Below are 27,209 nucleotides of genomic sequence, written 5' to 3' on the forward strand. Positions count from 1 at the left end.
ACTGAATTTCTTGCCAAATGACTAGGTCGCCATTTGTATTTTTTTTTTAATTTGTAAGTTTCTCTTTAAAAGGAAAGCAAAATCAATAAAACCGTACATATTACTGGGGAAAATATGATTCAATTCTAGCCACCAATCCAAACGATTTCTTAAAATTGTTTCCACAACCTTACAAAAAGCCGAAGAAAGGGAGATAGGATGAAAACCCTCGCCATTGGGTTTGGGAATCGGGAAAACCTTGAATTCTTTCCAGGAAGGAGGGATCAAGCTGTTAAGCCATAGACGGTTTAAAATATTAAGAAGTAACGGATAGGCATCTTGTGGTAGATGTTTAAGAAATAGTGGTGAAATAAAGTCAGGCCTGGAGGCTACAGAGGAACGGTGATTTATGGCAGGCATTAATTCGACTAGCGTGAATGCGTTGGATAGAATGTGAGGATGTACTGAAGTGGAGACGATATCAACGGGGGAAGATTCTGCAAGGGATGGAACATAAGAAGGGGCAACCTTTGAGCAAAAGCTTGGAAATCAGTCGTCATTAACAGGGTATCTATCCGAAGGGAAGGTGCGTTGTGAATTTTTAAAACGTTTAGTTATTGACCAAAATGAAGAAATCGAAATGGATGGGTTAACAGAAGAACAAAAATAATGCCAGGACTGTCTTTTGGCGGAATTAAGGGTGATACGTGTGGAGGCTTATACCCTTTGTTAAACTAAGAAATCATTTATGGAATGACTTCTACGAAATGTACGAAAAGTTATAGCGCGGTTTTTAACTGTGACCGTACAATTGTTATTCCACCAAACAGGAGAAGGACGGACAAATTTCGAAACTTGTGAATTATTTTTACGAGAGATAGCTACTGATGCAGCTTGGAACACCATATTGGAGAACCATTCGAATCTATTTATAAAATGTTGGTTATAAGTAACGGATTTATATGTAAATACATATTTTTATTAAAACGAAATATTTAAGATTAGATAAGAAATGTTCATGATTTAAATCATTCCTATTAATATGATGCTACTTTTATTTTACACATTTCACTAATTTGTAAATATTTTTAAACATATTTTATCATTTTATCATTCATACGTCTTTTTCGTACAAAAATACAAGAAATTATTTCAAATTTAGATTCAGTAACTTCTATCGCTATTAGAAAAGCTCAAATTATTTTGCAAAATGAAACATTGAAAACTAATTTAAATTTCATCTCAGTGAATTTTAGTTTTATTGCACATACATTTACAAAATTATGTCCTTAAATGAAAGTATGCAAATTGTCGAATCAACGATTGCAAAATGAAAACTCGTAAGTGGACCAATAGGAGATGTTGTAAAAAAGAAAATTCATGCTGTTACAGAAAAAAATTCCAGGCTATTTTGATTTTAGATCAATCAATGATATAATGAGTGGCAGACGCCCTTCTAAAAATTTGGAATTATCGACTTCTGATATAATGCGCTTCAAATATGCTTTAATCAATCGATATAGGTTGATGTGGAACGATCATTTAGCCGTTTTAAAAATATTTTCAGATCTAATAGGTGACATTTAATATTTGGTAATTTAAAACATTTTAATAATTCAATGCAACAAATCATCTTGATAATTTAATAATTATATATATATTTTTTTTTTTTATTAAATTTTTATCCTACATATTTGGATGTTTTTAGCACATATTTTTGTATTTTTATTACATATAAATCCGTTCCCTAGTTATAAGAAATTCAAAGAAAAAAATTATATATTTAAAAATGACAATATTCCTTATACTTTTATATTTTTCGTCAACTTATGTTTGTGAAATCTTATTCGCCATAATAAATTTTATTAAATCGAAAAAAAGAAATGTTTTGACTAATGAAACAATTGATGCTTGTGTTTCACTAAGAATAACTAAAATTTAATAAAAATAATATAATAAATCTGTAATTTTATTTTTATTCTTTGAAATTATAATTTTCTTTAGGCATGAACGATATTCAAAACCTTATTAGGAAAAATTTGGTTCTTGAACCAAACAAGGTTTGCTACCCCTGTTCTAGAGAATACATATTAAACTTCGTTATACACTCGGTCGTTAAAGGTATTTTTTATATTATTTTCCGTCATCTAAACAAAAATAAATGTTAAAACTATAAATAACTGGGACCCAAATATTTCTTATAAAAAATACCAGGAAGGTCAATTATTGTTATTGCTTTGATATTTTATTAACATGATAATGACATATGCAGTTTAGTAACCACAAATTTTTTATTCTCGAATACTCAAATTTTAAATTGACTTGACATAAAAAAATCAACAATCGTTCAACTCTAGTAAAAATTGAATTTTAATTTGATTAATAATACATTTTAATATATAGTGTATATATATTTTTAATTAATTTAATGTGCTGTTACAAATTAAGAACATCTTACATTTATTAAAAAAATTGTATTTATATAAAAAAAAAATTATAAAATATTCTAGAAAACTATTTCTCATAAATACAGAAATATTTATATGACATAATAGCTGAGAAAATTAAATTTTTTTAGCTACATGATAACATTCTTATGTACTTAATAAGTTATGACATATGTTAGTGAAAAATTGCATTTAAGTAAATTCATAGGATATATAATTCATAAAGTACAAATGTGCAAATTACATCAACATAAGTATTATTTATTACAATTTCAATAAAATATCACATTTCATTACAATAATATGGACGGAATGTAAATAATATTTAATTAAGGTTGAATATACCCTATAAGAGATTAAATATTAAAGGTGAAAATAATTGAATTTAAAATCAGTCATTTGCAAAGATTACAAATAAAAATTATAAATGTTTAAAAGAATATAGCCAGAAAAAAAATGTTGCATTAAAATTGAAAAAAGTTTTAAATATTACAATTTAATCACCTTTATATTTTTTGCTTATATAGAAGCTTTTTGCTTAATAATTAATAATTTATATTAAGGCAGTCAGTATGTAACTAAACAAAAAAAAAAAAAATAAATAAAAAAAAAAATGAGATTCAAACAATTTATAAAATTATAGTCATTGGTAATAAGATAAATACTTCTTATCTAGTATAAAAATAATTAATAATACAATATTAAATTTAAAAAATATGTAAATGTATATGAAACAATATAAGAATTATATAATTATTGAAAATTTAATAATTAATATTTGTATAAATTTAAATTATCCTATAAAACAGCTATAGTCTACGGCTAAAAACTAAGGTATAACTGGTTAGTAAATATTCACAAGAAAAAAATTGCACATAAATAAACAAACTTGTATACTATAAAAAAATGTGTTAAAATAAGAAAAAAAAAATTAGATAAAAATAAGGTATTGAAAATGTTTAAGAATTAAAAAATGTTAAATAAAAATCATGTTTAATTATAGAATTATATCATAGATCAATAAATCATACAATTTAATTATATTGTAGAGGGTTTCATTCAATTTAATAATAAGAATAATAATAAATTGTACAAGAAAATATGATTTAAATCAACGGTTCTTAAACTGTGGTACGCGAAAGACTATAAGATGGTACGCGGAAGGCCGTGATAGAACGGAAATTAAAAATTTGATATTTAACTCTTATATTAATTTAAAAATACAAATACATTTTTATTAATAAATAAATAATAATTTTACTGTAGTATTTTACTGCCTTTATGTTTAAAATAAATGTATTTTATTATGTAAAATTTATATGGTTCTATTATAAGTGGTACATTACTGATAATATATTCAAGTGGTACGCGAAAAAAAAAGTTTGAGAACCGATGATTTAAATTATATAAACCATTCTCGTTTTTTTTGTACTTGATGTCCAGTAGTTGAATGGATGACAGCATCATCTGGATCCAATGCTATGTCAGCTCCACGATCTTCTTGAGTTATATAATCACCTTTATGACGAGCTACATATCGACCAATGAAAAACGCAATTATGAGAATTGCTATCAAAATTATAGAAAAAACTCCTAGAAATAAAAGTATAATTTAAATATATATATATATATATAGGGAAATTTTTTTAAATATTTGAATATTTACCACCAATTAATGCAGAGTTTGTTTCATGATATGCAGCCCTGACTTTATCCTCATCTAAAACAGGAGGTGGTCTTGTTTCTATTATTGGTGGTGGATGTGTAACAGGTTCAACACCACAAAAATCTTCTTTAATAGTAGCTAGAACATTTTAATTTACTAATTTATGAAAATTGATAAAATAATTTTGTTGTGAATTTGAAAAAATAAGCATTTTCTGCAAGTGTTTGGTGGGGATAAGGAAGTAAGATTTAGTTAGGTTTATGAGTTAAATATTTTTATTTATTTATTTCTTTTTTATTAAAAAAAAACTGAAAATTTACAATCTGTATTGCAACACAACACAATAAGTAAAAAGGATAATTGACATAAACATATACATAATAAAAACAATGCATGAAATACATAATGAGGGGAAACATCCAACGATGAAACTCTGCGGTAATTTTTTTTTTTTTTTTAGTTTAAATTAATTTAATTGGTCACGGCACCAGCGTCTCTTGAGGTGGTATGGTGGGTCCTCAGAAAGGGTACGTGATGATAGATGGGACACTAAAGGGTTGGTATGGCTTTGCAGTTTAGAGTGAAATCTATTATAATATAATTTGGCTAGTAGGTCGACTGTTACAATTTTTAGATATTTATGAAGGGTTTCATTTGTTACATACCAGGGGGTTGAGGATTTTAATCGGAGTGTGATGGACTGGGAGGCTTGAATGGTACAGACTTGGGAATGTTTGGCGCTTCCCCAGATTTGGATGCCGTACGCCCAATGGGTCTGAGTAGAGACTTATATCTTGTGGATTTCGTGTGATTGGTAATTTTGATTTTAAAATGGGCAGATGAAAGTCTAAGCAGATGAAGGTGGTTATTCAGAATTTTTATACTTGGACTTTAATTGTTGGCCCCAGGTTAGTCTTTTGTCTAGTGATATTCCTAGATATTTTACATGATTTAATGAAGGAATTTCGACTCCTTGGAGTTGAAATGGGAGGAGGTTATTTTTTCGAAGTGTAAATGGTACATGGAAGGATATTTTGGGATTTATTAATATTTTCCACTTGGTTGCCCAGGTGTTTATTAAGTTGTTGTGATTTTGGAGATAAGATGAAGCTTGGATGGGATCTGAATTGGAGGCGAGTATAGCTGTATCATCAGCATAAGTTGCTATGGTCGTGTTTGTTGATTTTTGGAATGTCTGATGTGTATATATTAAATAAATCGGGTGACAAGTCACTTCCTTGAGGAACACCGGCAGAGATTGGAAAGTAGGAGGATGTTGAGTCACCTTGTCGAACTGCAAATGTACGATCACAAAGGTAGGAAAGGATTATGAGGTAGTAAGGTGCTGGGAGAAATGATTTAAATTTGTAGAGTAGGCCATCGTGCCAAACTCTATCGAGTGCTTGGGCCAAGTCTAAAAAAACCCCGGGGCAGTATTCTTTGTTTTCAAATGAAGTTTGAATTTTATCAGTAAGTCTGTGTATTTGGTGTATTGTCGAGTGACATGACCTAAAGCCAAATTGTGTATGGGGTATTATATTTTTTGAATTTATTATTGGCCTAATTCTTTTAAGGATCATTTTTTCGAACAATTTTGCTAGAACTGGTAATAAGCTTATAGGTCTATATGATGACTGTAGGTGTTTGGGTTTACCAGGTTTGTGTATTAGTATCACTATGGAAAATTTGCAGATAAGGGGGAAATGAAAGAGTCTCAACATAGAATTGTAGATAAATATGAGAAGTAATAGAGTTTTATTGGGTAAGTGTTGTAATATTTTGTTGGTGATTAAGTCGTATCCAGGGGTTTCCCTGGTTTAAGTTTGCTTATTAAATGTTTAATTTCATTTGGGGTTGTGTGTTTTGCTGGGAAAGACATTGATAATGGACTATTAAGAAATCTAGCAATATAATCGAGGTGAGCTGAGTCGGGATTAATGTTAAAATGTGGCTTAAACATTTTTGAAAGATGAACTCCAAAAATGTCGGCTTTATCTTTGTCTGAGATAGCAAGATCACCATTTGGTCCATTAAGAGGCACAGCACTTTGATTTAAGAATATTTTTGGTGGTTTTTCACAAGGAGCCATCATTTGAATTTAGTGATTGAAATTTTTCTTGGAAAAAATCGGACTTGTGTTTTAAAATGAGTTTCTTAATTAAGTTTGATAGATTATTTAATAATCTTTTGTCAGAAGGCAAGTTAAATATTTAAATTACAAATTAAACTGTTTAGTTTCTATTTCATATTGTGATATCAGAAAAAAAATATTATACAATTGACTATCAAGAAATCGTTAGTTATTATTGTTATCAATTATAATACGAATAAATTCATATTCTATATCAATCAGCCGTTTTATGTGTTCAAGATAAACCATTTTTTTCCTATGTAGAATTTGTAAAAATCTCAGAAAATTTATTGAATTTTATAATGTATTATGTATTAATTTATATGTATTTTAAAACAGGACTAAAGAAATTTTCCGTATTACTGAGGTTTCCGTTTTACCGAAGTTCCGTCTTATCGAAGTTTTAATGTATATATATAAATATAGATGAAATAAAAAAAACTGACAATTTTTTACTGTATGTTTGGTTTTACCACTGGTTAACTCCCAAGCAAAATCTAATCATACTATATAATAAATAAATATTATCAATATAACTTATTTTAAATAAATAATTACAGATTGTAAAAATTAGAAAAAAGAGAAGTTTAACTATGATAAAGTTAACATATTACACTTAAAAAAACTTACTATTCATGCCACTGATATTTGGAGGGCCATCTTGTTGGAATAACAATTTTAAAGGATAAATATCATCAAACTCTACACGTGATATACAACCTACAAAACCTTCAGTCATAGATGTATTACGCCCAATATACATATATTGAATATTGTTAAATTGTGCATCAGTTGATTCTTTGATATTAAAATGGAATTCCTTAGGATCCGACCCATCAACCTTTTAAAAATAAAAAATTAATATTATCAATGTATTATTTTAATTTAAGTATATTCTATATTACCTGCATGATAAGAGTGGAACCAGAATTTTTTCTTCTAATTCTTAAATCATGGTATTGTCCAAGACCAAAATGCTGATCTGGAAAGATTAATTCTTGACGTTCAAATCCAAAATCAAAAACCACTCGTAAGTGACCTGCAAATAATACAGAATAATTTTGATTTAAATAAATTATTGTAATATAACACAATACTAACCGCTATTTGATACCATAATCGTCATATACTCTTTTGAGATATTTGAAAACAGTCCTAATAAAAACCCTTTTGGATTAGTAGTGGTAAAACCTACTCTAATGTTTTCTGATATAGTTGATCTCCATATTCCTTCAAAATCATATCTTATCATTGAATTGGCTTTAAGATTTACACCGATTTCTAAAAATAATATATTTTTATTAAAAATCATCAGAACACATACAATTAGTACATTTATAAATCTTAAGTAATTCTTAAAAAATTGAATTAGAAATATTGTATTTAAAAACTTAAATTACCATCAGCACAAATTGGTCCTTTGAATGCAGTCCACCGGCAGTCACAAGTATAACCATCATATTTTTCAAAACATGTTCCATTGTTAAGACATGGACTACTATCACATTTACCAATGCACCCAGGAGAAATACCATACAACCCTTTTTCAGCATATGATTTTAAATCTATTAGTTTTCCATTTAACATAAATGCTCTCATACAACCGATGAAACCATTTTGTTCATCAGATGATGCTCCTAAATTAACAAATTTTTTTAATGAGTTTAACAAAAATAATATAAAAATTGTTATTAACAATATACCAATAACTAATTCAGATGTTAAATGTATTGCTCGTGCTGGACCTGGAGGTTCTTTTACTGATTGTTTTAAAGCACCATTTACTATAATTCTACTTTCTTTTCTGTATTTAAATATAATTTATTATAAAAAAAAGTAAATTTGAGTAATATGTATTTAGTTTAGATTATAAACAAACCTATTTCTTTCTATAACAACAGAATGCCATATATCATCATTAAGTTTGTCTGAGGTTTCCACACGAACACTTAATGGTCCACTACCGGCTTGATAACTAAATTGTAAAGAATGACCACCTAAAAGCAAAATTAAAATGTATACTTTATTATGTTAATATAAATAAAAAAAAGTCTATTTTCATACTTATAAGTGATAATTTAATATAATCTTTAGGCCCATGACTTTCAAAAATAACAGCGTTTTCAATAGTAGTTTTAAACTCAAAATAAATGTCACCGTTTTGTCCAAAATCATATGTTGGTAAACGAATTTGTGAGTCAAGTTTACGGAATGTAACAACATTGTTGAATAAATCTAAAAAATATAAATACAAATTTTATAAATGTTTCCAATTATCTTATTAAAATTTAAATATGAAAACAGTATTTACCATCTCCTTCACACATCAATGGACCAACTTTAAATCGTCCTTCTTTTTCATCCAAAGGAGTACCAGTGTCTCCAAATCTAACTTGTTTAATAGGCAGGTGTTCTTTTTCTCTGATATCACCACCATCTGATAGCCAACTATCAAAACCTAAGTAGATATTAACACAATTAGAATTAAAACAATAATTAGATAAGTAATTTATTGATTATAAACTCTAATATCATTCCTTACCCGAATCACAATTACACCATTTAGTAGGATCTTTACAGTCACCAATAACACCACACTGACACTTATATGATCCTGGAATAGAACCACCCCAGTAGTCCATTTTTTGATTATGTCTTGACACCCACCATCCAAATGGTCGAAAATCTAATCCATTTGCTTTAAATTATAATATTATATTAATATTTTGAGATAAACAAATTTTTTTTTTTTTTTACCTGGAGAATTAAATAATCTAGATTGTTTGCAAGCATAATTTATTGACTGCCAACATGAATGGGAGCGATTAATAAGAGCTTCTATTTGAAATAGATTTGCATCATAAATGAAATCTTGTTTAAAATTTCCAGGTTCTTGATAACCATCTACAGTAGAATCAACTTCATTCTGATGTCTAACAGTAGTTACTATTCTTCCATCAGCTTGAATGTTTATGAATTTTATATAATGTTATATAAATAAAATTTTAAATAATACATAGAAAATATGAGAGTAAAAAATTTATAAATTATATAGTTACCATAATATTGGCAAGTAACTGGAAACGGCTTTAATGGTCCACTACCATCTACATCTATTTTAATATCAGAACTTTGTCCAACTGGATTAACATTCTTATAAGCAAGGCAAGATAATGGATTTAATGCTATATATAAATATTATAAATAAGCTTTAACTATAAGATATTCAATTCAATTATTTATTTAATTTTAATTTCTTACGTGTTTGACATACAGCACCACTATATCCAGTACTGGCGCAATCGCAAAAAAATTCATCAGCATTTTGTTTACAAGTTCCAGAATGTTTACAAGGGTTTGGATTGCAACGATCAATCATTTGACAAGCATCAAATAATATTTCTTTTTCGCAACAATAACTTTCCTAACATTTTAATTTGGATTATAAACTAAGGTTATTTATAATTTAATAAATCATTGATATTTACTCCTAGCTTCCAATCAGTTGGTAACATATAATTTCCATCAACTGTAATTAAACGCATACATCCAATAAACCCTGCTGTACCATAAATTCCTCCTACAATAAAATGTCCTTGGCTATTCATTTCAAGTATAAATTAATTAAAAAATAAATAATCAGACCTGCAATAAAATAATTTGTTCCAACCATGAATTCTAATTTTCTAATCGTTTGCATAGGTCTATTATCAACATTCAGTTCTAGAAAATCAGTTTTAAGAATTAAAACAACACTGTGCCATTTGCCATCATTAAAACTTTCCTCATAATTGTCTAAGACTACTCGGGTATCATCTTTGGTCATTAACTCTACTTTAATTCGCTCATTTTCTAAATATAACTGTAACCAAGTAAATAATGAAATGTAACAAAATGTTTAAACTGATATAAGAAAAAACAATTAATTAATTAAGATTAATAATTCTTTGAAAAAATTACCTTAACATATCCATTTGATAAAAACTTGTGATGGGCCAATAATCCTCTTGCCTCATAAGTCCGAAATGATAATGATATATTGATTTTTTTTGTTCCTTCGTAACTATTGAGTCTTGCATAAGATGACCGAGTTAAAAATGTAACAGGAATAATAGGAGATTCCTAGTAAAAAGAAATTATATTGTATATAAAAATAAAAACAAAAGTAAAAATAAATTTATAAAGAGTATTTTTGATGTGTGAATATTAATTACGACTGGATTTCATTTAGAAAACATTGTCAGTTATAAAGAAAAAACTCAGTGAAGAACTCCAAACAAGATCTTTCATTTTTATATCATTCATTTAATTGTATTGATATTATTTGTAATTATTATTTATACATTTAATAGAACTTAATTAATATTCAATTTTGAAATTATCAGCCATACCAAACAAGTATATAATGTATTTATTTTTTGATATTTTTGCATCAACCAACTATCACCAGAGTTGTATACTTCTTTTAGTAAAACAATTATATTTGTTGAATTCATAATCAAGTTTTCAATACAGCCAGTGAAGTTTTTATTAATAAATAGACCTTCATTTAAATGTGGCACTCCGCCTATATATATCTATAAAAAGTTATCATAAATAAATATTGTTTATTATTGTTTTCAAATATTTGATTTGTATACTTCACGATTTAAATCCAGTCTTTCAAATTCACCATTAATTCGACCTTGGATTGTAACGCGATCAACAGAAAATACAACATCAAGTCTATTTCTCATTATGATAACTTCATGCCAAATGTTATCGTCTAATAAACTTCCAACTGACAAACTTGTCATAATTTGAGAACCTAAAAATTATACTTGTAGTACTTCGATAATAATGTATTTTATATAAATAAACGCATACCTAAATTAATATTTAATAGCAACCGATTATCTTTAAGCTGTAAAGCTAGATAATCTCCTTGTGATCCAATACCATATAATAAAACTCCATCAGCCACATTAGTTTTGAATCTAAATCTAATTGATTCTCTATGAGCAGATACTGGAGTATCTCTCAAATTCCAACGTACTAATGAAGTACCATTGAAATAAAGATTATCCGAAGCTGAAATAAAAAATAATATTATTTTATTAAATATGTTATATATTTTTAAAAAAAAATTATTAATTACAATATGCACAGCCATAAAGCTCTAATCTTAATGAAATTCTGTCCCTCCATCTAGTTGGATTAATTCTAATCCATTGTGCTATGATTGGAACTTCAAATATATTTCTTGCAGGATCATCTCCATTAATATTACCTCTGAATAACTAAAATAAAATATACAAGTATTATTAATATAATTATACTTAGTTTGTTGTTATTAAAATGTACACAAAATTATTATTTATAATTCAAATATTTTTTAATAAAAACTAATAAAAATAAGATATCATTTTGGTACAGTAAAAACTCTGTTACTGTTGGGACCAGAATTATGATTGTTAATAGAAATGATGCAATAAACGTATATACCAAGGTTACCTTAACCGTTAATTTTTGGTTCAGTTCCATAATTTGTTTTTGAAATTTATTTGTGATAAACGTTAAATCAAGCTATGTTCAACAAATGGTTTTAGATAGTAACATTATAAATTAAATGGTTCACCAAACCAATGGCGGCTTTTTTTTTGTTTGAATAACATGTAAAATTTTTACACCACACACCTAAAAATGTTTAGATAATTATGTGAGTTTATTATCTTTTCCAACCATGGGACACCCACACACCCATTATTTTTGTGAATCACGTGCTTCAAATACACCCCCTTCAAGAAGCCACTACATCGAACAATTTACTAGAAAAATGTTAAAATTGTTTATTTTTGTCTGAAATGTTAGCAAAAAAAACGTAAAATTTTTTTTAAAAACAGTTTTTGAATGATAGACCTAATAAACGTTGTTAAGTTATTCATTATTGTAAATTTAATTAGAAGAACGTTTTGAAATATTACATTCTTGAATATTTAATTAAAAGAACGTTTTGAAATAATATGTTTTTGAACATTTAATCAGAAGAACGTTTTACAGTCATATGTCCTCAAATGCCTTAAAGTTATACGTTCTTGAATAGCGTTTCTATTTCTTGAACGTTCTGAAAATGAATCAGAGGCGGCTCCAGAGGGGGGGGGACACTCTAGGAGCCGCGGCTCTTTCCCAAGCCTGTACCATATTTATATAAAAATGTAAATTGTTAACAAAAATTGCATAATATAATATGTACTATCATACGACACATATGTAGATAGAGCCATGAGGTATAACGGTTGAAAAGAGTTTCTCCACACTTCGGAAACTAAAAACATGGTTTCGTTCAATGATGACTTAAGATAGACTATCAGCATTATGTCTAATTAATGTATGTCATAAAGTAGATATTCTAGAACAAATAGATCATATTATTGATATTTTTGACAATTTTAAAAATAGACGACTTGAATTTGTGTTGTAAAAATTTTTGTTTTCTTTTTATTATAAGATTTTGCAAAATTATAACTTGCCCCCCTCCCTCTAACCAAGGCTTGGGAGCCGTCCCTGAAATGAACACAATTTTGAAGATGACGAAGTTCACATGGGAGAAGAAAACAGTAACAATGTTTCTGAATGTTCTGATGAAGATAATAATAAAATAAATGAATAAGAAAATTAAAATAATTAAGAGACATTGCCTTCAATCTTTAACAATTTGGGTGCAACATTCAATACATCGGAGGTATTGAGGAGTATGCGATGTGCTGCTCATACTTTACAACTATCGATTCTAGATGTAGGTATTTAAAATAGAAAGTATATCAATTATAAACAAATCACGGAGATTGATGATGAGATTACAAAAATATTTGGAAGCTCTCAAGAATATGGATATACTACTATATTATTAAGCTCCGCTCAAACCGATGCAGCAGCGCGGTGGCGTTCGCGGTATTTATCGCTTTTTAAATACCGCTGATCTAATCTAACCGGAGAGCGAAATATTTTGCCGAAAATTACTAGTCGACATTGTAACACCCATGCGCGTATATGTATTTTAGTTATTATTATATTTTTATTTATTAATATTAATATTTTAAAGTACAAAACAACAAATTAAAAATATAATCTTTTTTTTCTCATATCCTTGAATTCTGGAAATGTCATATTATATATGATGTTCTTTAATAATAGCTATTAACTGTTCAATTTAATTGGTCATTTTTATTATAAATAATACATTTTAAACAAGAGAATTATACATTCAAACCAGTAGCGAATTTTGTGGGGGGGGGGCAATGGGGGCAATCCGCCCCCCCCAAGAATTTTTTGACCAAGACAATTTTTATATAAGTAATGGGTATTTTATTAAGAAACAAAAATTATGATTTATTTTATAGTATTACTACATTTGAGAACGTTTCAAATTTTACATTAATTTAAATAACGCAAAACGCTAAATTTTTCATAACGTTTTAATTGTCAATAACGGTAAACGGAAAATTTTTTAAACGTTTAAATTTATATAACGTTTAAACGCTAAAATTGAAGAACGTTAAAATTATTTATAGCGTTAAACGCTCAATTGCTTATAACGTTTATATGTCCCATAACGATAAATAATATATATTATTTTGATTGACCATACTTAGTGAAAAATTAGATAAAACATAAGCGAAACTTTCAAAACAAAGATAAGGTGTTAAAAAAGAACTACATTCTAAGTGGATCCGGTATTAGATTAAAAAAAAAAAAACCACAAATATTAAGGATGCACCTGATATAAATATTACCAAAAATTTTACTTTGAGATTTTGACATTTTGAGCCTGAATTAAAGAAAAAATTTGAGCCCCCCCCCCCTAGAAGTAAGACTAAATGCGCCCCTAATTCAAACACCACGACGTTAGATTCAACTGCAAAGTGTAAACTGCAAGGTGTACGATTACGGTGAATATATATGTGTTTGAATATAAAGTCAAAATATATCATACAATGTAATGATAAGCTTTCTATGGATATTAATATATTAATAATAAAATGTAGATAACTCATAGTTGGGAATTTACAACTGATTATCGCAACGGTAAGCGAAAAATATAGTGTCTGCAGTGAAAAATAAAAATAACGCGCTCAATCTTGCGGTAACGTTTTCGCGCTCGTATTAAAACGTATGGACATTAAATTTCGCTGCCGCTACCACCACCACTACCGCTTCGGTTTGAGCGGACCTATACTCATAATAACTTATTACCAGGGTTGAGATTTTATAGCAATTGCATATTTCTTATGAGATGCTTAAAAAATATCAGAGTAAGCTAAAAATGTGTTTCATGATAAAGAGAACTTAAATAAAAAATTTTATTTTGCTTGTTTTTTGTATATTTTGCGTTTTTTAGTTTATAAATATATAATAATATATAATTTATATAATAATATATTTTTAGTTGTAATCAAAATCGGACATATTTCATGAAATTGTATTTTGCTAAACGTGTTTTTTGATTTTTGTTAATCGAATTTTCAAGATTCAAAATTTTAATTTTAAATTAAATTATAAATGTATAGATTAAGTAAATTGACCGATACACTGATGCAACTCTATACAATTACAGCGATAATATATAGGTAGGTATAATGTAATACAATAATTTCGTTTTAGTTATTTGTTCTAATTTTTGTTATCTGCTGATTTTGTTGGTTTTTTTTGTCGATTTCTATTAAATCTACTAATAACCGATTATCAACGAACGAGTGTAGACATTTTTTTTCTTGTTTTTATTGCATATTAAGCGATTTTTAACGTAATATTATAGTGCATATTTATGCAATTTTAAGTGCTATAAAATCCCAACCCTGCTTATTACCTATATTATCATCATAATATTATATCATCTTATACTGTCAAAAATAAATGATCGGCTATTGGATTTATTTTGGCTGAAGCTTCTTTAGTTTTTTCAAAGTGTCACATTGTGCTATTGGAGTTTATTTTTAATCCTTATTTTAGTTATTAGCAGTGGCGTATTTATGGGAGGGCCGAAGGTTCCTCCCCAAATTTTAAACATATCAGTAATATAATAGTTTTAGTTTGTTTATTCAATAAAGTTAATACAAATAAATTAATATAAATTATAAAGTATAACGAAAAATATATACATATATATAAAAAATATTAATAACGCTAATAATTAAGTTGTAATCGGATAATAGTAATAACAATCGATTTGAAATGGGGGAAATTATCAATTGATATGTCGATGTCCTTGCCATACTATCGATTCATCAAGATTTAGACTTTCAAATCAATGAAGTTGTTGATGATTTAGAAAGTAAAAAACGAAAACTAGAATTTATAATATAATTTGTAATTTTGTTATAGTAGTTTGTCAATAGTTGAATTCCAAATTCCAATAAGTTAATAAAAAACCTGACAATAAATTGATAAAGAACATTTTATGCTAATTAATAAAATTATTTCACTATTAGGTATGACACCCCCCGCCAACCAAAAAAAGTTTCTAAATACGCCACTGATTATTAGTAAAGATAGGACTAGATGTAATTCAAGTTTTAGATTTTGATTTTAAAGTACTAATTATTCCTAAATAATTTTAAATTCAAAATAGATAATTTAAATATAAATAATGAATAAATAATATTAATAATAATAATATTTTTTTATAATAATAAATTTAATAATTTAAGATAATATTGATTTATAACGTTATTTACAAAATTCGAAAAAAGATTTAGTTTACCTATGTTGTTTTATGATTTAAAAGTTTGAAGAACGTGTTAGCTTATTACGTTCTTCGTGTAATTGTTTATAGAACTTAATAGGTTATGGCACTCCTCATGTCAATTTTTTAAAGAACTTATAAGATTATAATGTTTTTCCTGAAAAGGTCATTCAATTTAATAGTTTATATTGTTATTTCATATGAAGGACCAATAAACTAAATTAAATAATTGGTTTCGTTCCATTATATTTTGGTTTATGAACAACGATAATGTTCTTAACTGTTTTTTTACGTTCCGTTCGGAGACCCTGGTATATACTTTACAACATGTGTATTTTCAGAAAAAAATAATACACATACAAACAACATATTACATATCATACAAAATACAACTAAACTAAAACTAAACTATAACATGTTAAACAAAATAATTTGTAATTTTCTTTTGTTTTCTGACGCTCGAGCTTTTTTAGGCGCAATATTTCATATTTGACTTAGAAGTAATACATGATTACTCATCAGTTACTGATTAAATTGAATTATAATTTATTCAATTTGTTCGTTTACCTCGCGTTTATTACATATTTTGGATGTGACAAATTATTATTATACACTCAATATTCACCATGAGTTTATCGTAATAGACAAACAATGGCGATGACGGATAACAGAGTTAATCGAGTTTTTACTGTACTTTTAAAATAAATTAATCATTTTATACACACATTTTCAAAGGTTATAACTGCATTAACTAGTTAAAAAGTTAAAAATTTTTTATACTTTTTAACTAAACTAGTTTATTAGAAATAACATAGATTTTCACAGTTGATTTAAAAATAATCTATCAAGTTAAATTTTTATGAAATTTCTCGTTTATACATAAATATTAATATAAAAATTAAATAATCACGTAAAGTAAAATGATTGCATACACTGTACATGAGATGTCATATTAGGTTTTGTGGGTTGAGTGTCCAGTTTTGATTCTGATCGTGGATACAGAATGTTATGAATAAAGAATTTTAACCATAAAGATGAATAAATATGGTAGTGAGTGACCCCTTAATGTACAATGTCATTTTTCAAACACTTTGACACCACTGCTGTATATTATAATAAACAATTCAATAAAATTGTTTATTATAATTTAGGAAATTAGATATTTTAAAAGAATGCTTTTTATGTGATTTACATACTATTTAAAAAAAGTAGAAAAAAATATACATAAATAGCTATAGGTAAGAGGAGATTAAATGGTGAACATAGTAAAACTAAATTAAGATGAATTAATCAAGTAACAAACATTTTATATATTTAAATGAGTTAATTAAGAAATACCAATTTTTCAATTATGTCACTTTTTAATTATAGGTGAAGTATATTTAAGTCCAGAGAAACTCAAAAGTAATATTTTATTTTTAGTTATGCACGATTATTTTTAATTTTTACTAACCCACCAACCAAACTGATTAATATATAGATCTAATAATTTTCACCATTATAGTAAGTATTCAAAGTTTTCAGCATTTATATACTAAAAATACAAAAGCTAGCTTAGGAACTTTATATACTTGTACATAAAGTATAAGCTTTTTAACTCAAGATATAAAAAACATAATTTAACTCAAATTGACTGAGACAAATTTCCCAACATTTATTATTACTCGAAAAAATTATATTTATTATATTAACATTAAGTTCCATAAAATAAAATAACTTTTCAAAACCAAATTTCAGTCATATAATATATGAGAATTGTGACAGATAAATTACCTGAAAGTTTACAGAAAAAAATGTTGTTAAATCAATATTATACTTTTATTTCAATCAAAAAAATAAGCTGGATCAACATGTAGACTTTATTATATACTAGAAATAGATATAGAATATTTAATAGTAAATAAATAAGAAATAATTACAATATCTTGGGTATATAATAAAACAGTATACAAAACTTATGATTTCTACCAAGACTATCTGTCCATATAACTTTAATCATGACATAACTACTTGGATTTGTAGTTTATACTTTATCACCCAAAGCATTAAATATATAAAATAGGTATGCAATTGTATAATTGAGTATTAATAATTACTACAGAAAATTGCAACAATAAATTAAAAAATAAGCTAATTGTGTATTATTTGTAAAAAAAGTATATTATAAAATAATTTAAAATAGGATAAAGCAACACTCTTAAATTTATATATATTAATGGTCTTCAAACATTTTATTTTGTGATGTTTTATTGACAAAATTTAGTTATGGTGCACAGTTTGGGAACAATTGAACTATATATATTATATATTGTAAAATAATACATCATGATCTTTATAGTTATATCTGAATTATTAAAAATTAATAAAACATTGGCCACTTTTTAATAAAAGAAAAAAATTTTAATTTATATTATTATAAAACCATCGAAAACTTCACGTTTGATTTTCAAACTGCTATTCTACTAATAATTAAATAATAATAAAAGTATCAGTTATTAAAAGCTCATAAAAAAATATTTAGGTTAGTCCATTGTTCAATAATTCAATTACTAGACAGTTAAGTCCAAATTAATACTGATTAAAAAAACCTAATGTCAATTGTAATCAATAAAATATATTAAGTAGTTAAAAAAATAATACAGAAACAAAATAAAATATTGGATGTATTGGACTGCATAACTGCATTGGAGTAAATTTACTACTCTAGCTTTTATGATAAATATTTATTAACTTCTTGTTCAATGTATAATAATTATATAATTAATATTAATTATACAATATAATTATACATTTATTTTTCAAACAGCAAACATCCTTTTTTTTTGGCAAGCTGTAATTCTTTAGGATACACCTCAACATCAATATTTTTTCTATATAAAGGGTATTTCAATAGAGGTGTTCAAACTTTGATTGGTTATATTGGAAATGTTGTTTAAGTCTTATCTGCCAAAGTGTTGTGAATTTTTCACTACTGTATGGTAAATTAATACTTATTACTTAAAACTTATAATGTAGAACAAGGAACACAGGAACTTAAAGTAAATTACCATACACATCATGTATTCTCTGATTGGGTTCTGGGAAGTTGGAAGTTGACTAACATTTTCATTAAAAAAACATCTTTAGCGACGAAGCCACAGAGGACATTTAAACAATTTAATATTTCATAAATAATTGCCATATATCTTTAAAATAAAAATAAAATTGAGTGAATATCTCACACAAAACTTATTTTTTCACATTTTAAAATCAAGCTTCCTTATTGAAGTACCCTTTATATGTCATATGTACGCGTAAATAAAAGGTAATTCAAACAGGAGCAACTCTTTGGACTAAATTCTAAATGTTATAAAAAGAAAAAAAATGTTTATTTCCTACAAAAAAAAGTTGCCAATTCTTGATCAGTCATATTCTCTACAAAATTGTCCGTCAATAAATACCTTATTAGTTACAAGCAATTTTAAAAGCATCTAAATTATACAAACAAATTGAACAATTGCAAAAAAAATAATAACTGAAATTAGTGAACATAGCATTAACTTAGCTACAGAATTTACAGAGTTTAATACAAAACACTCAAGGTAATGATAAAACTCAAACCTCAATTTCGCCGTTCAAGTCTTCAACATTTTTCCAACCCTGCCCATTATCTGAATACTGTATATAATATTCAGTGATAAATTCTAAAGTGGAAGATCGGCCTTGAGTTGAAATAGAGCATACTTTCATTCTATCCGAAAACTCAACAGTCAAAAAATGATTGAGAGAATCATATGAAGGAGTCCATGCCATGTATCCTAACAAAATGCTTTGATAATATCAACCAAAAAGCTACACACTTTATTATCGAAATTATATATTATCTTACCTTTTTAAATGATTAAATATATTAATTAACTATTATTCTATGGATTATTTCAGTGTTATTTACCTTGGTATTGCCAGATGATTCTTTGTACTCAGCATAGTCTAAACCATTTGATCCATAACTAATACCAAATGTTTCTACATACTCTGAAGATTCTGCTCTACCTTGAGTCATTATTGATGTTATAGTCATAGTTTGACCTAAATCTACAATGAGATACTGAGCAAAATCAGAACTGAATGCTGTCCATGCATTACGGCCTATAGTACAACAGAAGCAGAAAAAATAAAATAAAATTCTAATTACATAACTATTATTTAAGGTGCTAAATAAAAAACTATTAAGACTACAATATTTCATAAAAGTAGAATTAAAATATTCAATAGAAAATTCTTATCATGCATAAAAAAAATAATAAAATTATAGATTTCATATTTAGTCATAAATTTATTTTTTTTAGCCTTACAACAAATTAAATTGTTGACAATAAGAAAAAAATACTTATTTATCTGTAATTTATTAATAATACTTTAATAAATGTACTTTATTCTATTATAAATCATACTGTAATATTACAAGTATCAATAATCTAAAATAATATTATTGAGATATAAAATCTAATACTACTATACTATAAAAAATGTAACATATTAATTATAAATATTCATATTTTAATAAATTATAAGTGTTAAAGTTATTATAGTTTATAACTAAGTATTAACACTTTTTTAAGGGAAGTAGATGAATTCTTAATCATCATAAAATAAAAAACTATTACCAAGTAATCCTACATTTGTTTGAGCATTACACACAATTAAAATATATTTTATGGTTTATTAAGACAAGAATTGCCATTAATAACCATTAACACTTTAGTATTAAGAATAAGTACTTTTTACTTATAGCTTTTATTTTTAAGACATTATAACATAACAATTATTAATTATTTAAGAATAAGTACTATTACAAGTATTAGGTACACATTTTATTATTAAGTAAATACTAAATAAAATTGTATTATTCATTCCAATTTTTATACAAAATAAATGTAAGGTAAAGCGAGGTAGTATATTCGTGGTATAGCTAAGTTTGCGATATTTCTTTAAACATGAATCATGAATATGCCAAAAATGTGTAAACCTAAAATTGCGTCAAATGTCACCTATGGTACTATTGTCAACTAATATAGTTATTTAATGTGTAAGTTACGTTAACTATTTATTATCAGTTGATACATTTCGAATCATAGTTTTTCACGTGTTCAACATCTTTATTGATGTGTTAGTTTTAATTAATTTTTTTTCAACGTATATTTAAGCAAAGTCTATATATTATTATTTTATATTAAATTATGAAATACATTTAATTTAATGGTATAATTTTTGCTTTTTATGTGATTGATTGTTATTGTTAATTCCTTACTGCAAATATGTATTTTCTTATAGTTTCTATCTCAAATATTTTTGTATTTTTTTAGCATATTTTTTAATTAAATTTAAAAACTTCAATTATTATTTTAAGCACTTAATACTTTATAGTAAAATTAATACTATAAATATTTATTTGAGCAAATTTGTAAATAATTTTGCAATTTAGCCTATCTCAAAATTACATACATAATTTTAAAGTATTTTGTGATTTCAGATCATACGTACTAGCACAATGCCAACAAAATTTCGAAATTATGAAAATACTGAATTGATAATAGCAACTAAAATGGCCAATAAACAAAAAATTTTTATATATAAATCATGTAAAAAAAAAAAAATATGTAGTGCTCTTATTGTTTAACACCTTATCATGAGAGCTATCATCATTTTATGAAAATTATGAAGTTTTTATGTGTGATAATTGTTGTTAACTAGAATCTGACTCAGAAAAATAACTTAAAAGTCTGATTCATTTTATTTTTATTTATATATTAAAAGTATAAAATTGTTATTTTTTATAATTATAATTTTTTTTAAAGGCAGAATGATTTATTTTGTTTTAATTTTCTCAGTCAATTAGTTTGATTAATATTATTTTTTTAGTAATTTAAGAATAAATAAGTATTGTTAAATTGTTATAATTTAATTTATATTTGTTTTATATAATAATAAGAAATCATTTGGATGAAATATTAAAATTATTGTATGCATACAAATTACCTAACTTTTTGTAGTGTGTTTTGAATTGCTATAAAAAAAATGTAAAGGTAATACAATTTCAAATGTGAACAGATTCTAATTCCTTTACTTCATATACACTTAATAGTATGAATTAAATCCAATAACTAAAATTTAATGAGTAAGTAGACGTTTTGTAAATTTATCACAAATAAGTCTCACTTTACCCTATAAGATTAATACTATTTTCAAATAAATGCAATAGTGTAATAAAAATTGCACAAATGTGCAAAAATAAAATACATTTTTTTTTTTTTTTTGGTACCAGTCAATAACATTTCTTCCCACGGAACTAATAGTACAAGGTACGTACAATCACAACCCTTTTATTATTGTCATGAAAACAGAAATATACAACCAATTCCCATAAATTAACAACTATTACTGCATAACATGCAATATATAATGTCATGTAAAAAATAAATATATCCTATCCATATTATTTTCAAATCGACTACAAACTATAAATGAAACAACAATATTAAAATAGATATTAAGTAACTGTATTTTCATGTATATTGAATAACAATATAAGTACAGTTTACATCTAAGAACTTAACTGTGTTATATTAAATGAAAATTATATTATTAAATTAATAATTATGGTTTTTCTTCTTTGCTCAAAAATAATTTACAATAATTTTTATCTTCTTCCAAAATCATTTCTGCATTACTTATTAAGTCTTGGAAGTTTATGAACTTAAATTTAATTGGGGTTATGGGTCCTTTTACACATACAGTTATTGTATGGTTATCAAACAAATATTCATGAAATTTCCAGTCAGCCATTAATTTACCATCAATAAATAATTCTGTATCACTTAATATTACATCTTTCATCAATTCACTTTTTGGTATAAAGCAAATTTTTTTGAGGTCAATAGTTAACCCTGTACCAGTTGCTTTAACATAACTTTCTTTTAAGCACCAAAATCTATAAAATGAATTGGTTTTTTCAGTATCTGTTCCCTTATTTATATATCTCCACTCATTTATATGAAAGTTTCGATGCATTAATCTAAAAAACTCATTTAAACTTTTTCCACCATTGTAACAATTTCTCATAATATCTATTCCTACAATTGTTTCTTTTTCACCAGCTAAAACAACTAAATTACCATCATGTGATATATTAAAATTAAATCCTTCCATTATAGGTTTATTATTTTGATCTCTTTTTGTTTTTATTTTTGACCATGGTAAATGAGTAGCTTCAGATAAAAACTTTCTAATCATTAACTGTCCTATAATTGAACGTTTAGCATCTTGTTTAAATACAAAACGACCAATTCTTTCTTTTTCTTCAGGTTGTATAGAACGAGAAGCTATAGACCAATCATTTTCTGATGGAAACCAATTTCCACAGTCGAATACCCAACGAGCCCTGTTTGATGTTGACATTGTAGAATTGTACAGTGCAATTTTCTTAGAAATGAAGTGCATTAAAAATGTATTGTCATTGAGATATTTAAACCGCCACTATGATACATTTAAACACCTAAACAAAGGAAAACATAACCTAAGTAAAACACTAATTTCAAAATCCTGTTAATTATAACAATTGATTCGATTTCAAATTTTTTTGAATTATAATGTAAAATAAATATCACATGTGTAATACACATAAAAGTGCCATGAAAAATGACATCACATAAACTTTTTAATATATATATATAAAGGGTGGTTCTTAGCTACAGAAGTCAATTTTTTTCTTATATTTAGTTACAATGACCCCTAAATTTTATTCTTCGGTATAAAAAAAAAATTATTGTATAGTTTGAGCGGGATACTTCAACCCCTTCCCGTGCCCCAAAAGGGTTAGAGTTCAATAAAAAGGAGTGAATTTTGAATATACTTATTTTATTTTTACAGTTATGCAAAATGCATAAGAATCTCTATTGTAGCAATCAATATTTTTTAATAAAAAAGTATTAAGATGAATTGTTAAAAAATGGTTTTTCGTAAAACTAAGAAAAACCCACCATTAAAAAAAATTAAAAATGCCGCATCTTCTTTATTTTTAATTAAATTGAATGGGTTAGCTGCAGCGATGTCAAACAAATCATTTAAATCCTCATTAAATGTGATTTCCTCATATTTGTTTAATTCATTTGTTCGAGTCTTATGTTTTTCTAAACTGCGTAAATCTTGGTATAATTTCTTACATTTTATGATGCAGTTTGAACAATACTGAGTGAGTATATGTGTTTTTCTCCAAAATATCAAACATTCATTAAAAACAAGAAATGCACTTTCATGTAAATTCAAATTAACTATTCGCATGTTATAGAAAAATACGCTCAAACAATCTCGTTTACTGAACAGTGAACCAACACGTAATAACATCAATACTTCAATAGTAATAAGACGCAAGTACATTGTACTGCACAATACTTACATCTTTACAACTTTTATTGTGATGAGATTATTTATATTTATATATATTTTATTTTAAATAATATAATACACATATAGAACCTACTCTTTTTTAATTTTTTTAAATTTATCAAAGAAAAATATTAATTAAATTAAATATAGTAAACAATTTCAAGAAAAAAATATTATTTTTGTACAAGATTAGATAAAAGTTTTCCTACTTCTACTCAGATTGGTATTACAATAACTTATACATTTATAATTAATGAACAGTTGTAGTAAATAAGATATTTAGATAAAATTAATAAGAAAAAAACACTTAAAACATAATCAAAAACTTAGTAATCAACTTAGTAAACTAAAAATAGTAATTTATTTACAAAATTAGTTAATATCAAAATTAAGTTAAAATACCAAATAAATAAGTTATATCTACGGAGAAATAAAAATATATTATTATAAGGACCCTAGTCATTTAAGTACAATTATCACTTCTAAATGAAAATTAACTGTATTAATAAAAATTAAGGTCTTAATTAATATGCAGCAACAAAATTATTTATCTATAAATGTCATTAAAATAACCGAATTTTATGATACAACTTATACTTTAATTGTCAAACTAAAAAAGTAAAACCTTTGTTTCTATAAACTACAATTTTACAAGGATATCTATAATATATATTCAATGTATGTATAGTTACTTTTATTAATATGAATATAATTAATTTAATGAAAACTAAACTATTTCAATGTAAAACTCTATGAAAATAGATCTTTTACTACTCAATGATACCAAAAAACTAATCACCAGTTAAACAAATACATTTGAAACTAAGTTATAGATTTAATATATAATCAATATAATTTATAAGTCTGGCCAGTTAGTTAACTATTTATTACATATTTACTATTTAGAATTTACTATTAAGAAAACATACAGGTACTGAATTATAATATAAGATTTCTGTATCATAGAAATTATGAACTTGAACAGCTAATATCAGTAGAAATAGACAAAATAATAAGTTTTCAAATCCTACAAAAAATATAAATAAATAAATAAAAGAATATGGATTTGTTGATTTACAACTGGAGGTACTAAGTATCAACCTAACCATGCTGTGCTTATGATAAACAATGTAAAATTTCAATATATTTTAATTTTTTAATAGAAAATAAGTCAATTAAATTTTAGTGACATTAGAAGCAATACTTAGATAAAATATATTTCTATTTAATTTTATCACATGACATCTCAATATAGTATATATTTGATATTTATTTACATAAGAAATTATAATAAACAATGAACATATTATTTCAAATTTTATCAACTTTATTATTTACTTATATATTAATATATTATATTAAAATGCTCAAAAAAAAATAATAAATAAATAAATAAAAAGTAATATGTTACACCTTTTAACTAGTAAATATAAATTAGTATGCAAAGTGATTATTTGAAATGTATATCTGTGATTCAACTACACAAATTTAACAAATAACAAAATGTTTTTTTAAATGTAACAAACTTTAATGAATGTTACATAATCTAAGTCTTACCGATATGAACGATGAAAGAAGCACAACAGTACATACAATTAAGATAAAACATTTTTTTTTCACTTTTATTCTACTGATTAGGTTATTTGTAGGGATAAATATAATCATTTGCAAAGTAAACACCAAATTTTCAAGTTTATAAAGCTGAATAATTTTTGATGACTATTTTATACTTACTGTATGAATAATGATAAAAAAAAATAGGAAAGAAATTCAAGAAAACTAAGTCTACATCGGTTTCTCATATTTTGGATTTATAAATTATAGTTAATTACATGTAAATTTTTGAATAGAACTTAAGATATTTTAAAAAAATTAATTTAATTTGAAAAGTCAATAATTTATAGTTAATTTATTAAATCGGTGTTTTATAAAGAAATATAATTGTTAATAGGTTAGGTTAAAAGATAATAATTATTAAATTCATGTAAGTAAATATTATATAATTAAATAAGATAAAATTTAACATTAAACATTAGCATCAATATTAACTAGATAGAAATTAAGGTATACATATAAACAACAAAATTATAATTACCATTGAGAATAGCATTTTCTGGTCCTCTGTCTGGTAATGAAGATGTAGCTTTAATTACTGCTTTTTCTAATAGTGGTTCATTGCAATCAGAATCTATAAAAATAGAAAAGAAAAAGAAATAACTTGAAGTAAAGATTATATATATTTCAATACATTCATAAGACAATAAAAAAATAATTTTATATATAATGACCCACGAGCCATTAAAACTCCTACATTAATAATGATAGTTAATAATTGAATAACTATTTGAAATTAAATAATCTTATTTGAACCTTCTAAAAGGTTATTATTATTTATTTATTAAATTCTTACCAGTTTTGACATTGCAACATAAAGCAAGAATGACACCAATTATAATCAGAAATGAAGATTTACTCATTTTGTATAGAAAAGTGGTCATGTATAAAATGTAAACAACATATTAAAAAAAAATTAACTAAATAATTAATAATAAAAATAGTCAGTTGAGAGCATTCATTTAGTTAAATCAAGTTCAACTACTATGAACTTGTATTGTCAATTGTCGTATCGCTGTTATACTACTTGATATTATAGTTTCCAGTCAGTTTTTGATTATTAAGAATGAAAATTCCGTTTTAATGGTACATTGGTAACATGGGTTTGGGTGGAACAGTGGCACGCCCGAATCACGAGTGCATCACAATGCATCAACAAATTTATAGCGCTATCTTGTAACAAATGTAAAATTATATAACATATATTACAAAATATATCATTTATTT

The 27,209-nt window shown here is 25.5% G+C and overlaps 2 protein-coding genes across 5 annotated transcripts; both read right to left on the reverse strand.

Annotated features, from left to right (window-relative positions):
• Positions 1-3,670: 3,670 nt before the first annotated feature.
• LOC112682391 (neurexin-4) lies at positions 3,671-27,106 on the reverse strand. Of its 4 annotated transcripts, none has more exons than XM_025552974.1 (24): positions 26,779-27,105; positions 26,464-26,556; positions 19,876-20,072; positions 11,361-11,502; positions 11,090-11,293; positions 10,864-11,030; positions 10,615-10,800; positions 10,184-10,345; positions 9,869-10,085; positions 9,712-9,803; positions 9,485-9,647; positions 9,283-9,408; positions 8,981-9,184; positions 8,766-8,921; positions 8,535-8,681; positions 8,288-8,458; positions 8,103-8,220; positions 7,927-8,027; positions 7,624-7,860; positions 7,325-7,504; positions 7,129-7,262; positions 6,854-7,064; positions 4,093-4,230; positions 3,671-4,019 (listed from the first exon to the last, which is right to left on the reverse strand). In XM_025552974.1, exons 1-24 carry the CDS (start codon positions 26,864-26,866, stop codon positions 3,829-3,831), a joined length of 3,825 nt encoding a protein of 1,274 aa, XP_025408759.1. In that variant the 5' UTR covers positions 26,867-27,105; the 3' UTR covers positions 3,671-3,828. The 4 variants fall into 4 exon arrangements, with proteins under 4 accessions (XP_025408759.1, XP_025408760.1, XP_025408765.1 ...); XM_025552975.1 differs by lacking the exon at positions 19,876-20,072 and adding an exon at positions 19,545-19,741 and having other exon boundaries at positions 3,829-4,019; positions 26,779-27,106; XM_025552980.1 differs by lacking the exon at positions 19,876-20,072 and having other exon boundaries at positions 3,829-4,019; positions 26,779-27,104.
• On the reverse strand, positions 22,008-26,551 carry LOC112682392 (L-aminoadipate-semialdehyde dehydrogenase-phosphopantetheinyl transferase). Its single transcript, XM_025552981.1, has 2 exons — positions 26,464-26,551; positions 22,008-23,478 (listed from the first exon to the last, which is right to left on the reverse strand). The coding sequence occupies exon 2, from the start codon at positions 23,421-23,423 to the stop codon at positions 22,581-22,583; it is 843 nt and encodes a 280-aa protein (XP_025408766.1). The 5' UTR covers positions 23,424-23,478; positions 26,464-26,551; the 3' UTR covers positions 22,008-22,580.
• Positions 27,107-27,209: the final 103 nt, after the last annotated feature.

This window comes from Sipha flava, unplaced genomic scaffold, assembly GCF_003268045.1.
Source record: "Sipha flava isolate LNK unplaced genomic scaffold, YSA_version1 202_pilon_pilon, whole genome shotgun sequence".
NCBI classification, from domain to species: Eukaryota; Metazoa; Arthropoda; class Insecta; order Hemiptera; family Aphididae; genus Sipha; species Sipha flava.